We start from the raw sequence: 14,311 nt of genomic DNA, 5'->3' as shown, positions 1-14,311 counted from the left end.
TGTTACCATAGCAACAACATCCGGCTCTTTCTCCTCCTCCTGGATACACGTCCCCGAACTGCCTCCGTGATTGGACGGGTGCTGCTCTTGTGTCACTGGGGCAACCGAATGATGGTTTTTTATATATATATATCTATATTTTAACACATGAACGGAAATAAGAAACATCCAATCGCTACTCTGGATTCCCATTCAATGGTTGCAAACCACTGACGCCGCCATTGGTGTTCTCAAACGTCAATCACAGGAAAGAAGAGGGCGGGCTCTTGCGGGCGCTTTTGCCTCGCTACGGTAGCCGAGAGAGGACCCGGGGGGGGTGGTTGCTTACGCAGCGGCCGTGGGTCTCCACCCGAGACTATGGCGGCTGGCATTGCACTGGAGAGGAAAGGAGAGCCGCGGTCGAGATGGTGAAAAAGAAACATAGAAATCGTTAAAGTGTTTAGTTAGTTATCGCGGCTATTTCCGGGTTTGCTTTGAAAGCGCGCGTAGGTTCCTTGGTTATTTTTTGGAGGAGGGGGGGGCAAGTAAGTCTTGGTATTTTTGAACAGAACTTTGTTGTTTTTTGTGTCTAAACACATGAAAAACAATAGCTTTCTTTCCTCGTACCCACCACTTTACGAATGGTGGCGTAGCCGTCAAGTTCATGGCCTGCGTAGGGGGGAATTTGCCACAATGAAGCCCCGTGTCGGAGCGCCGGGTCTTTGTGCTCTGCCGTAGCCGAGAAGAGAGTCGAGCTCGGACTGTGTTATCATCAACAACCGCCTTAAACGGCCCACACAAAATGGTGAATGTGACACGGCTTCATTGAATACACAATGCGCGAGTACAAAGTGGTGGTCCTGGGCAGCGGAGGGGTGGGCAAGTCCGCCCTCACGGTGCAGTTTGTCACCGGGACGTTCATTGAGAAGTACGACCCCACCATAGAGGACTTCTACCGCAAAGAGATCGAGGTGGACTCCTCGCCGTCGGTGCTGGAGATCCTTGACACCGCCGGTACCGAGCAGTTCGCTTCCATGCGGGACCTTTACATCAAGAACGGCCAAGGGTTTATTCTGGTCTACAGCCTTGTTAATCAACAGAGCTTCCAGGACATAAAACCCATGAGAGACCAGATCATAAGAGTGAAAAGGTTGGTGGAATCTCACACACACATACACACACATGCATACTGTACATATACATACATATAGGCCCTATGGTGCAAGGGTGGGCCTCTATATACAGTACAATAGGCCAACAGGCTCAATTTTGGTGTGTTCTGCAGCCATTATTCTATCATAATACACCTCAATATGATCTCAATGAAGTCTCCCATTCATAACATGATGAAAACATCTCCCTCTGTACTCCACTTTGTTGAAGAATAGCTACACCTTTTAGTCACTAAGCCAGGGGGATAACCGGGGTCATGTTAGTGGGCGGACATATTTTATTTAACAAGCATATTACATAGTCTGGGCATCCACAGAAGGTATGAGGCTGTTTGGTGTGTACATGTAGGGAGCCTTAAGGTACAGTTTATACCCTATTGCACTATTTGTTGGACATCCAAAGTGTTATTAAGTGTAATATTTTGTTACCTGTCTGGGTACAAAAATATGAAAAAAAAATGTTTCTCTAAGTGTACCTGCAGTCGGACGAGTGGTTAGCGCCTCACAGCTAGGAGACCCGAGTTCAATCCCACCCTCGGCCAACTCTATGTGGAGTTCGCATTGTGGGTTTTCTCCGCGTTTACTCCGGTTTCTTCCCACATTCCAAAAACATGCTAGGTTAATTAGCGACTCCAAATTGTCCAAAGGTAATGATGCGGTGGTTTCTGACCTATGTAAAAATTGACATGGCATATCACAAAAGCACGACTGCGACGCACCAGCACCCGGGAGCTGCATGGCTTGGTCGAGTGGTTAGCGCGCAGGCCACACAGCTAGGAGACCCGAGTTCAATTCCAACTTCGGCTATCTCTGTGTGGAGTTTGCATGTTGTCCCTGTTTTTTTCCGGTTTCCTCCCTCATTCCAAAAACATGCTAGGCTAATTAGCGACTCCAAATTATCCAAAGGTAATGATGCAGTGGTTTGTGACCTATGTAAAAATTGACATGGCATATCACAAAAGCACGACTGCGACGCACCAGCACCCGGGAGCTGCATGGCTTGGTCGAGTGGTTAGCGCGCAGGCCACACAGCTAGGAGACCCGAGTTCAATTCCAACTTCGGCTATCTCTGTGTGGAGTTTGCATGTTGTCCCTATTTTTTTCCGGTTTCCTCCCTCATTCCAAAAACATGCTAGGTTAATTAGCAACTCCAAATTGTCCAAAGGTAATGATGCGGTGGTTTGTGACCTATGTAAAAATTGACATGGCATATCAAAAAGCACGACTGCGACGCACCAGCACCCGGGAGCTGCATGGCTTGGTCGAGTGGTTAGCGCGCAGGCCACACAGCTAGGAGACCCGAGTTCAATTCCAACTACGGCTATCTCTGTGTGGAGTTTGCATGTTGTCCCTGTTTTTTTCCGGTTTCCTCCCTCATTCCAAAAACATGCTAGGTTAATTAGCGACTCCAAATTATCCAAAAGTAATGATGCGGTGGTTTGTGACCTATGTAAAAATTGACATGGCATATCACAAAAGCACGACTGCGACGCACCAGCACCTATTGAGGAAGCACCCGGGAGCTGCATGACTTGGTCGAGTGGTTAGCGCGCATTTGCTAGCACAAATGACACGTACCGTAATGTTTGCTACTTTTTTAACACCGCCACAAATATGAATGAAGTAATGAGGCCGGTGTGTTTCCATCCCGTATGAGCTGAGACGCTACTTCCTGTGTGTTTATATGCTAATGTATACATGTGTGCTCTCACACACCAGATGCAGCCTGGCTATTATGTGATTTTTTGTGATTTTCACGCCTAACACCAGCATGAGGCTTTGCACGCTTGACACGCTAACTCCTACACGTCGTGTTTGCTACTTTATGTGCATTTTAAAAGTGCAACGTTGACATTATATTAGATCGACAGAGAGACACAAATTCATAGCACATTCTTCCATGAAGTCGTTAAAAATTCCAGATAATGTTCGTCCCACCTCGCTGCCACAACATCGGTGACCTGTCACAAACCGCATCGGCAGAGGCCAGGGGCGCCGGGCCGTGCATCGTTCTCTCTCTGAAGCCTGTCAGCATCCATCAGAGGCTACGGGTACACATGATTACACGGTGGACCCCGCGTGAATGCGCCGTGAAAAAACCTCATCACTCCTCATTCCAGGGACACACTGTGATTGGTGGCTTTAGCGGCTATGTAAATATCGGCGCCATGGTCAGAGAGCGATGAGGAAAAGCGAGGAGATCAAGTGATAAAACTCCATGTTTGCACAGCCCGTCTGCAGGAGGCTTGCGCATTTTGTACTGAATTTGATGAAAAACCCTTACCACCATCCATACATCCATTATATATAATCTTTACCTGCGGCTAGCGCCCATCATAACTGACTGAAGTGGAGAGGCACTGTAGGCTAACATAGGGCCTGCTAATCGTACCTCGTTATTTTGTTAAATTGGCACCATTCATTCATTCATTCATTTTCTACCGCTTTTTCTCACGAGGGTCGCGGGGGGTGCTGGAGCCTATCCCAGCTGTCTTCGGGCGAGAGGCGGGGTACACCCTGGACTGGTCGCCAGCCAATCACAGGGCACATATAGACAAACAACCATTCACACTCACATTCATACCTATGGACAATTTGGAGTGGCCAATTAACCTAGCATGTTTTTGGAATGTGGGAGGAAACCGGAGTACCCGGAGAAAACCCACGCATGCACGGGGAGAACATGCAAACTCCACACAGAGATGGCCGAGGGTGGGAATTGAACCCTGGTCTCCTAGCTGTGCGGTCTGCGCACTAACCACCAAACCGCCGTGCCGCCCTAAATTGGCAGGAAATTTTTAATATTTATACCTTTCCATACCTCAATCGGATTTGGGAAAGGAATATTCCACCCCTGTGAAACCGAGGATATATTCATTCGGATTGGCCCTTTTCTTTTGGAATGAGGTGTATACAAGGTTCGATTCTTTCTGTTTGAACAAATAAATCGAATGGAATTGGAATATTTGGGTCTATGTATACGTGGCTACTGTTCTTCCGACTCCTTTTGGACATGTGGAACTGCAATTTGTATTGTGTGATGTATTCCATTATAAAGTGTATGCAAAAAATGAAACCATTACCAACAGAAAATTCTGTTTTTATTGGCCGATGCTGCGATTCTGTTAGTGTAGGAAATCATATGCTAATTAATTTTTCCCATAAGAAATAATGCAGTGCAATGCCTTGTTCCAGACACTCAAAAATGAATTTTTTTTTGTATATTTTAGTATTACAATTGTAGTTGGGCTGCACGGCGGTCGTGTGGTTAGCGCGCAGACCTCACAGCTAGGAGACCAGGGTTCAATTCCACCCTCGGCCATCTCTGTGTGGAGTTTGCATGTTCTCCCTGTTTTGTTCCGGTTTCCTCCCACATTCCAAAAACATGCTAGGTTAATTAGCAACTCCAAATTGTCCATAGGTATAAATGTGAGTGTGAATGGTTGTTTGGCTATATGTGCCCTGTGATTGGCTGGCCACCAGTCCAGGGTGTACCCCGCCTCTCGCCCGAAGACAGCTGGGGGTAGGCTCCAGCATCCTCCACGACCCTCGTTAGGATAAGTGGTAGAAAATGAATGAATGAATGAACTTTTTTTGTAGGGCTGCACGGCGGTCGTGTGGTTAGCGCGCAAGTTACCTCACAGCTAGGAGACTCGGGTTCAATTCCACCCTCGGCCATCTCTGTGTGGAGTTTTGCATGTTCTCCCCGTGCATGCGTGGGTTTTCTCCGGGTACTCCGGTTTCTGCCAACATTCCAAAAACATGCTAGGTTAATTAGCGACTCCAAATTGTGCATAGGTATGAATGTGAGTGTGAATGGTTGTTTGTCTATATGTGCCCTGTGATTGGCTGGCCACCAGTCCAGGGTGTACCCCGCCTCTCGCCCAAAGACAGCTGGGATAGACTCCAGCACCCCCACCCCCCCACATGAGGATAAGCGGTAGAAAATGAATGAATGAATGACTAATTAGTTTCATTTTTTTACATAATCAGCAGTTTTATTTCTTAAATTCAAGGCAGAAAAAAGTACTGTTTGTAATCGAGGTACTTGAATTACTCGAGGAATTGTTTCACTACTAGTTTTAATACTCTTGGCTACAAAGTCCCTGTCATCTGTTTGAAGCATCAGGCAGCGAAGAAAGCGGCAACGCCACTTTTGTAGCGCCGTGGGAGAATCCCCTGTTTTTGAAATACCGTCCTTGATCTTCTTTTCAAACAGCGTTCTTGTCTTAGGTTGTTTACAAAAGACATAGGAGAGATCTCGATTATATCTTCACATGTGCCAAAAAAGAGAGAGACGCTTGTAATTCTCTGACTCAGTCGGAACCTCCCTAAAATAGCGATTGTGAAGAAGCCGCCTGTTATCCTCCCTTTGCATCTTGGCAGCGTTGTTTAAAACCAAAAAACGCGAGTCTTGAGCCAGTCGGTGATGTCTTTCGCCATCCATCAGCGAGACCTATGTGAGTTGATGCATCATGCATTATATATGAGACGTGTCTGGGAATGGGGCGGTCATAGTAAACCAGCGTGTGCGACCCGGGGACTCACAAGCTCAAGGCTAGTGACATGTTGTTTACTTGTGTTTGTGTCACTACGCTAGCATAACCAAACTTAGCATATTGTCAGGCTTGTGCTTTATTTGTCACATATACAATACGTCTGCATAACGTAGAATACATTGTATGTATATTACTGTCAAGTGTGAATGCCTGGACCAGACACTGAGTGGTCAACACCTTTTTTTTGGAGCTTGGGTATCTTTGGCAGCCAGTGTCTCACACCTCCTGGGAGCACAAGTTTCCTCCTCTGTTATTATGACTATATATAGCCCCCCCTGCTGTATACCAGATGTCTCTGTGTAACAATGAGGCCTCCAGTGAGCCACACAAGTTGCATAAGCTACTCTAATAGAATGAAGAACATTCATTCGTTTCCTCACGAGGGTCGCGGGGGTGCTGGAGCCTATCCCAGCTGTCTGTTAGCGAGAGGCGGGGTGGACTCTGGACTGGTGGCCGGCGAATCACAGGGCACATATAGACAAACAACCATTCACACTCACATTCATACCTATGGACAATTTGGAGTCGCTAATTAACCTAGCATGTTTTTGGAATGTGGGAGGAAACCGGAGTACCTGGAAAAAACTCACACATGCATGGGGAGAACATGCAAACTCCACACAGAGTGGCATTGAGCACTGGTCTCCTAGCTGTGAGGTCTGCGCGCTAACCACTCGACCGCCGTGCAGCCCAGAAAGAAGAACATTCATTCATTTTCTACCGCTTTTTCCCTTATGAGGGTCGCGAGGGGTGCTGGAGCCTATCCCAGCTGTCTTCAAGCGAGAGGCGGGGTACACCCTGGACTGGTGGCCAGCCAATCACAGGGCACATATAGACAAACAACCATTAACACTCACATTCATACCTATGGACAATTTGGAGTCGCTAATTAACCTAGCATGTTTTTGGAATGTGGGAGGAAACCGGAGTACCCGGAAAAAACTCACGCATGCACGGGGAGAACATGCAAACTCCACACAGAGATGGCCGAGGGTGGAATTGAACCCTGGTCTCCTAGCTGTGCACACGACCGCCGTGCCACCCTATGTCTATGTTATCTTATTTATTTATTTCTAATTTCTAAAATTATAGGGGTGTTATTTAATGTCCAGAGGGCTCTAATAATGTTATAAACCACAGTTAGATTCTCTGTATCATAACTACAATTATATTCAGTATAACTACAACAGTATTCAGTTTATTCCTATTGAATCCTACCTCAATGGAATTAGTTTTCCAGGTCGGGTCCGGAACCAATTAACCTTGATAAATGAGGGATGACTGTATTTCACAAAGTAACAATTGATGAATTGGTCATTTTCTCCATGGTTGATCAAGGAAATTTTGTCATATACCCGTCCCTATCACTGTAAGTGTTTCTGTCGGCTCTCCCTGTCCTTTTTTTTTTTTTTTTTTTTTTTTGCTGAGTCAGGCAGCAGCGCAGGTTACTGATGAAACACTGTAAGTGTGACAATTGGGATGTATGCTTTTGGGTCCTTCTCGCTGTCATGGGATTGCTAGAATTCCTCCACCCACATCCAAAAACCAGCATTAGGTTCATTAGATACTGTAAATTGTGCATAGGTGTGTACCCCGCCTCTCGCCCAAAGACAGCTGGGATAGGCTCCAGCACTGTCCGCGGTAGAAAATGAATGAATGAACATAAACATAACATCGACATTAGTCTGGCATTTGATGAATGAATATTCCCTATTCACTATATTAAATGTACTGTAGGATGAACCGTATCCCCCTCTTGGTTAAACATCGTCTTTTTTCGGCAAGAGGCTATTTAAGATTAAAGTCCACTCGCGTATTCATGAGTAGCTCAAAATGAAATAGACTCCTCTCTCTCAGGGAGCTAATTTTATGGTGAAACATGCGGCTGAGCAGAGATATGCCGGGTCCTTGACATGAAAAATACTTCTACAAATCTACACCTTGTACAACAGTACAATAACACCTGGGAAGGTGGAAGCGACTACAAATGGTAATGGTTTAATTTCATTTGAACATGCATTAGATTACAATTGAATGCATCACATAATCAGTTCACAGTTCCACATGTCCGATAGGAGTAGGAAGAAGCAAAGCTTATTAAATCCTACCCCTCCATCTGGTACTTTGACAATCAGTAACTGTTACATTTGTTCACTTCCTGCTTTCTATAAGGTATAAATTTTTTTGTTGTTGTTGTTTTTAATAATGCATCACTTGTAGTACAAGTCCAAGGTGATATGAGCATCCAATGCCATAATGGGTACCATAGTAAGTGTCAATATAGTGATATGTATAGCACATCATGACTGGTTCAAGACTCTTCATCCTTGTATTTAGCAAACATCAACTGCTTGTATTGTTTCTTGAATTGGCTCATCGTTTTGCATTGTTTGATTTCCTTACTCAATCCATTCCATAGTTTGATTCCACATACTGAAATGCTATGGCTAGCATAACGTAGTAGTCCTAGCATAGAAGTGTTTCAAATGTACTTCTTCCCTGAGATCATATTTCTCCTCTCTTGTAGAGAAGTATTGAATGACATTTTTAGCTAATTGGTTATTTTTAGCCTTATGCATTATTTTAGCTGTTTTGAAGATGAACTATATCAGCAAGTTGAAGTATTTGTGATTTTAGAAATAAGGAGTTAGTATGTTCTCTGTAGGCGGCATGATGAATTATCCTTACTGGCCTTTTTTTGCAGTACATTTAGCTGCATTCAATTGTAAACTGCTTTCGCTTGCTCATTGGTAAAACTTTGTCGATGTAGGATTCGAGGACACACAGTTAAAAATAAGTCTAGAGTCCGATTTCTTTCTGCCCTCAGTCTCCTTTTGGATAAATGCAGGGGAATATACACACACAGGGCCCTCATTCTCCTCCGTTTTTTAGCTTTTGCTTGCTCATTGGTAGCACTTTGTCGATGTAGGATTCGAGGACACGCAGTTAAAAATAAGTCTAAAGTCCGATTTCTTTCTGCCCTCAGTCTCCTTTTGGATAAATGCAGGGGAATACACACACAAGGCCCTCCTTCTCCTCCATTTTTTAGCTTTTGCTTGCCCATTGGTAGCACTTTGTCGATGTAGGATTCGAGGACACGCAGTTAAAAATAAGTCTAAAGTCCGATTTCTTTCTGCCCTCAGTCTCTTTTTGGATAAATGCACGGGAATTACACACAAGGCCCTCCTTCTCCTTCATTTTTTAGCTTTTGCTTGCTCATTGGTAGCACTTTGTCGATGTAGGATTCAAGGACACACAGTTAAAAATAAGTCTAGAGTCCGATTTCTTTCTGCCCTCAGTCTCCTTTTGGATAAATGCAGGGAAATACACACACAAGGCCCTCCTCCTCCTCCATTTTTTTTAGCTTTTGCTTGCTCATTGGTAGCACTTTGTCGATGTAGGATTTGAGGACACACAGTTAAAAATAAGTCTAGAGTCCGATTTCTTTCTGCCCTCAGTCTCCTTTTTGGATAAATGCAGGGAAATACACACACAAGGCCCTCCTTCTCCTCCATTTTTTATCTGAATGATACTATTTTTAAGTAGAAAACCAACCAACCCCTCAGCTGACATGTTTGTGTGCTGCCTTCAGGTACGAGAAGGTTCCCGTGATCCTAGTCGGCAACAAAGTGGACCTGGAGAGCGAGAGGGAGGTCTCGTCCAGCGAGGGCCAGGCCCTGGCCGAGGAGTGGGGCTGCCCCTTCATGGAGACCTCGGCCAAGAGCAAAACCATGGTGGACGAACTGTTTGCCGAGATCGTGCGGCAGATGGACTACGCCGCCCAGCCTGACAAGGACGACCCCTGCTGCTCGTCTTGCAATATACAATAGCCAACAATGGCGGCAGAGAGAGAGAGAGAGAGAGACGCACTTAGCACGCTCACACACATGCACACGCCAATTAAAAGGTTGAACACCATGGCTTGATTTAAGCCTAATATTCATCATGTGAGGAATGACATCGACGGATAAAATAACATACCCTCGCCTTATGTTGCTGTTTTCACCTTTTAAGGGATTTCCTTTCTTTTCGTTTTTTTCTCCCAAGGTAACATTTCACCCTAATGTGGTTTCGCTTTTGTTTCCATGACGCATTTACTGTGAGAAACCAGCACACAACATCAGAATCAGATTTCCTAGATCCCTTTGCTTCAAATATTTAGAAAGGATTGGATTTGTGTACATTTTGTGCGGTGTTTTTTCTACTCATCGCCGGGGCTGAACCAAAGAGGTGACCTAAAAGCATTTTATTGTTTTTTTTTTTTCACTTTTTTTTTTTTTTAAAGTTAAACATCGTAGTCTTCCACACAATTTCAGACAATTTGCTTTAAAAATGCAGAATTATTCATTTGTGTAATGTAAATCATGATGCAATCGAACTTAAAACGTAGTGCACTACTTGGCTCGAACCAGCAGAGGAGTCGTTTTCGGAAATTTCTGAACTTTTTTTTTTTTTTTTCACCCCCATGTTTAGTTTGTCTCTCAAAAGCGTTGTGCTTCATGCAAGTTCAATATGAAAGCAGGAGTTCAGAACACGCCACAGTCAATTCAAGAAATGTTGATCTAATCTCAGCATCCCGCCTTTGTTGGTCATTTTCCCACCAAATGAAATGCCATTTTTTTCTTATATTCCTATAGAACAGAGGTAGGGAACCTATGGCTCGGGAGCCAGGTAGGGCTCTTTTGATGACTGTATCTGGCTCTCAAGCATTTCTTACCACAATAAAAATGCATTTTTGCTAACATTTTAAAGTAAACCATCACAGAAAAATAATATTAAAAATCAACAACTTTCTTATGCATTTTAATTCGTCCATCTATATTCTGCTGCAATACGGCTGACCATATCCATCTTTCCTGATGATATTTTCCAGGTCAAACACCAAAACTTGATTATTACTGGGTAATGCTGTAGTCTACCTCGGTCATTGAGATGTCAAAAAAACATGTAAATGTAAACTTTCCTCCTTTAGTCAAATAGCTAAAGCTGCAGAACCAAGCCTTCTGGTGAAGATGGCCAAAAGAATGAAATATACTGAATACGGTTCAAAACTATGCAGCAGCAGAAGTTGCATTAATGGCAGCAAGTATTTGATTTATTATTAGACACTGCGCTGCTCACGAAAGTATGCTGGCCACACCCCATTGGCGTGGGGTAGTGTGCCTGGTCTACGTAATTAGAGCCCATTATATCTAAAACTGTTGGTCTTACATAAAAATGCACGCATTTTATTGCATTCAATGTTTAAAAAAATGTATATGGCTCTCACAGATACACATTTTAAAATATCTGGCCTTCATGGCTCTCTTAGCCAAAAAGGTTCCCGACCCCTGATATAGAAACTAATAGCAAAGGTGGTGGTTGTAATGATACTAAAGACTAATTCATTCAAGGTAGTGTAAATATTTTTTATTGGAAGTGCCAGCTGCAACAAGAAACTGACCGAACGTGTGTTATCTGTCACTTGTATGCATGGCTAGTAAACGAAAAAAAAAAAGACTTCTGAGATGAATATAATAAGGCTGCAGAGGTGTGCAAACCGAACACGCAGGTATGAATCCGGACATCTGTGCATTTTTTTTTTTTTTCTTCTTCATTACTCAACGGGAAGCCAATTTCTTTCCACCCGTGTAACCATTTTATTTTTATTGTTGATTTTATATATTTTTTAATGTGACCATTTACTCTTGAATCCTTCTTTGAATGGGAACATTTGACACCTGAGTAATAAAAAAAAAAAAAAGTGCGTTCAACACTTGGATGGAGGCTCAACTTTGAACAGATGTGTTGTTTTGTTTGCTGTAAACTCAATGCGTGACAAATATTTCCTTCCGTCATGCAGTTGGAAGAAAATAGCAACACCTTTGATGCTAACTTCCTCCTTCCATATGGTAAACAAGGGGGGGGGGGGGTTGCAAATTGCTCCCATAATCTGCTGTGCTGTGTTGTCAATATTAATCAATGTTTTTTTCTATATGTGTTTTCGGAAATCATCACTTGATGTGGAATTGATTTTAATCCAAGAAGCCTTTTATTTTCCTGTGAAACTCCCATATTTTGCCCATCTTTCCTGTGATCATCCAATTTTAATTGTTCATTCATTCATTCATTCATTTTCTACCGCTTATTACTTACATTGTGTCTTTCAATGCGTTTTCTCAATGCCTTATATTTCTATTTTAATTCATTCATTCATTTTCTACCGCTTATCCTCACAAGGGTCGCGTGGGTGCTGGAACCTATCCCAGCTGTCTTTCTGGGCAAGAGGCGTGGTACACCCTGGACTGGTGGCGAGCCAATCACAGGGCACATATAGACAAACAACCATTCACACTCACATTCATACCTATAGACAATTTGGAGTCGGCAATTAACCTAGCATGTTTTTGGAATGTGGGAGGAAACCGGAGTACCCGGAGAAAACCCACGCATGCACGGGGAGAATATGCACACAGAGATGGTCGAGGGTGGGATTGAACCAATTTTAATTGTTTTCCCAGATAATAACTTCTTTTTCATTGAAATTGATGTAAGAATTGTGTATGTAAACACAAGTCAGGCAGTAATGGAAAGCTATTTTATTTTCCGGGGAGCTAAAGACCTACCTCACGGTCACTGTTCCTCTGTTTTCACACTTCCTGGACAACTGTTTCATGAACAAAGGCACTGTTCGACGCAGAATTCTCCAACACGGGGGTGGGGATGACCTTCAAGCCCTGACCAATCGTAACAGAATTGTCGTGATAGGGAAGGAGGCTATGGAATCCCAGCATTTCGGCCAAGAGAAAGGACAAAATCACGGAGAAATGAGCCAGATGAGGTGGCTCGGTATCTGACTAGGATGCCTCCAGGGCGTTTGTGGGGTGTTCGGGGGAACATCCGACCAGTAGGAGGCCTCGGTTGAAACCCAAGATACATTGGAGAGACTATGTCTCTCAACTGGCCTGGGAAAACCTTCGGATTCACTGTGAGGAGCTGGACAAAGTCTGGCCTTCTCTGCTTAGGCTGCAACCCAACCTGGGATGGATGTTGAAGGCTCATGCTACAATGCTAGTTTACCTTATAATATCAAAATAAAGTACGCTGGTTTGTGTAAAAGTAATTGAGGCTACATTTAGCATGATGGATTCTGGCCTAATTCCTCCATATCATTATCTCTTTTGTGTTAGTGTTGAAAATTGACTTGACTTTCTTTTTATGGACTTGACTCAAACTGCCAGACGCTAGTAATGAAGACTAAAAGTGCCTCAGATTCTCCCTGTTAAAATGTTATTTATTGGCAAATACAGGAAGATGCCCATTTAGGTTGGAAGAGAAAAACGGTGATTTGTTTTTTTTCCTTAACTCGGAGGATGGCACAATGAGGGCAAGGCATTCCCAAAGGAAAATCCCAGTTAGTTCTCTCCTCCAGATGAGTTTCAGTCATTCAGCTAATAGGAGACAACACAGGACCTGAGAGATAACAGGAAAAGGAAACAATTCAAAATGCTCTTTTCATTTTCCCCTCGTCGCCTTCCATTTTTTTTTTTTTTTTTTTTTGGGGGAGCAGTTTGTTGACTTGACTTAAATGGCGCCTGGCTTACGGAGACACGCTTTGCTGCTTTTTATAGTCGCTGTTCTTACATGAGTGGCGGGCAGGGAAGGGAAACGACGCTATAATAACTACTGTGATGAATTCCAGCTTTCAGCAATTACATCCCAGACAGCGCTTGGTCGGCCACGATGACTTTTAGACTGTTCTTGTCCTCTCCGTCAAAGACTGGGGGGGGGCAGAGACATCTTGACTGATCAAGAAAACAAACTTCTTTGGATCTTTTTAATGAGAACTGAATATTATGCATTAGACATATATTAATGTTCAAGGTCGGTCAAAGTTTATTGAAACAGAAACGCTTCAAACTGTCAGTGTACTTTTTTTTTTACCACAATCTAGCATTAATTGACCGCCATCTTTATTCGTAGTTTTAGTAGTCAAGGGCGCCAATAACTGATATTTGGATCCAATATTCATTTGCCGCAAAATATTGACGATAAAAATATTTTACACTATAGGTTTAGTCAAGTCAAGTTTATTTATATTGCCCTTAAAGCCGGCAAGAATGATTGACTTGACTTGACTGCTAGGTTGGAAAAAGTACTATAGAATTAAATACATGGTTTGAAAGAAAAATAATAATAATAACCACCATGGAATACATCTTATAGTCAAACAACCATTCACACTCACATTCATACATATGGACGATTTGGAGTCGCTAATTAACCTAGCATGTTTTTTGGAATGTGGGAGGAAACCAGAGTACCCGGAGAAAACCCACGCATGCACGGGGAGAACATGCAAACTCCACACTGAGATAGCCGAGGGTGGAATTGAACCCTGGTATCCTCGCCGTGAGGTCTATGGACGCCAATTAATGGAGTCGCCAATTAACCTAGCATGTTTTTGGAATGTGGGAGGAAACCCACGCAAACTCCACAAGGGTGGAATTGAACCCTGGTATCCTAGCTGTGAGGTCTGCATGCTAACCACTCAACCACCGTGCAGCCCCCGATGCAATTCCATTCATTCATTTTCTACCGCTTATCCTCACGAGGGTCGCG

At 43.6% G+C, this 14,311-nt stretch overlaps 1 protein-coding gene across 1 annotated transcript; it reads left to right on the top strand.

The window, feature by feature from the left end:
• Positions 1-303: 303 nt before the first annotated feature.
• Positions 304-11,482, top strand: LOC131135420 (ras-related protein Rap-2a). The gene is made up of 2 exons (XM_058081222.1): positions 304-1,129; positions 9,303-11,482. The coding sequence occupies exons 1-2, from the start codon at positions 816-818 to the stop codon at positions 9,538-9,540; spliced, it is 552 nt and encodes a 183-aa protein (XP_057937205.1). The 5' UTR covers positions 304-815; the 3' UTR covers positions 9,541-11,482.
• The last annotated feature ends 2,829 nt before the right edge of the window (positions 11,483-14,311 follow it).

Source organism: Doryrhamphus excisus, chromosome 9 (assembly GCF_030265055.1).
Source record: "Doryrhamphus excisus isolate RoL2022-K1 chromosome 9, RoL_Dexc_1.0, whole genome shotgun sequence".
NCBI classification, from domain to species: domain Eukaryota; kingdom Metazoa; phylum Chordata; class Actinopteri; order Syngnathiformes; family Syngnathidae; genus Doryrhamphus; species Doryrhamphus excisus.
This window is presented reverse-complemented; position numbering and strand designations above follow the sequence as displayed.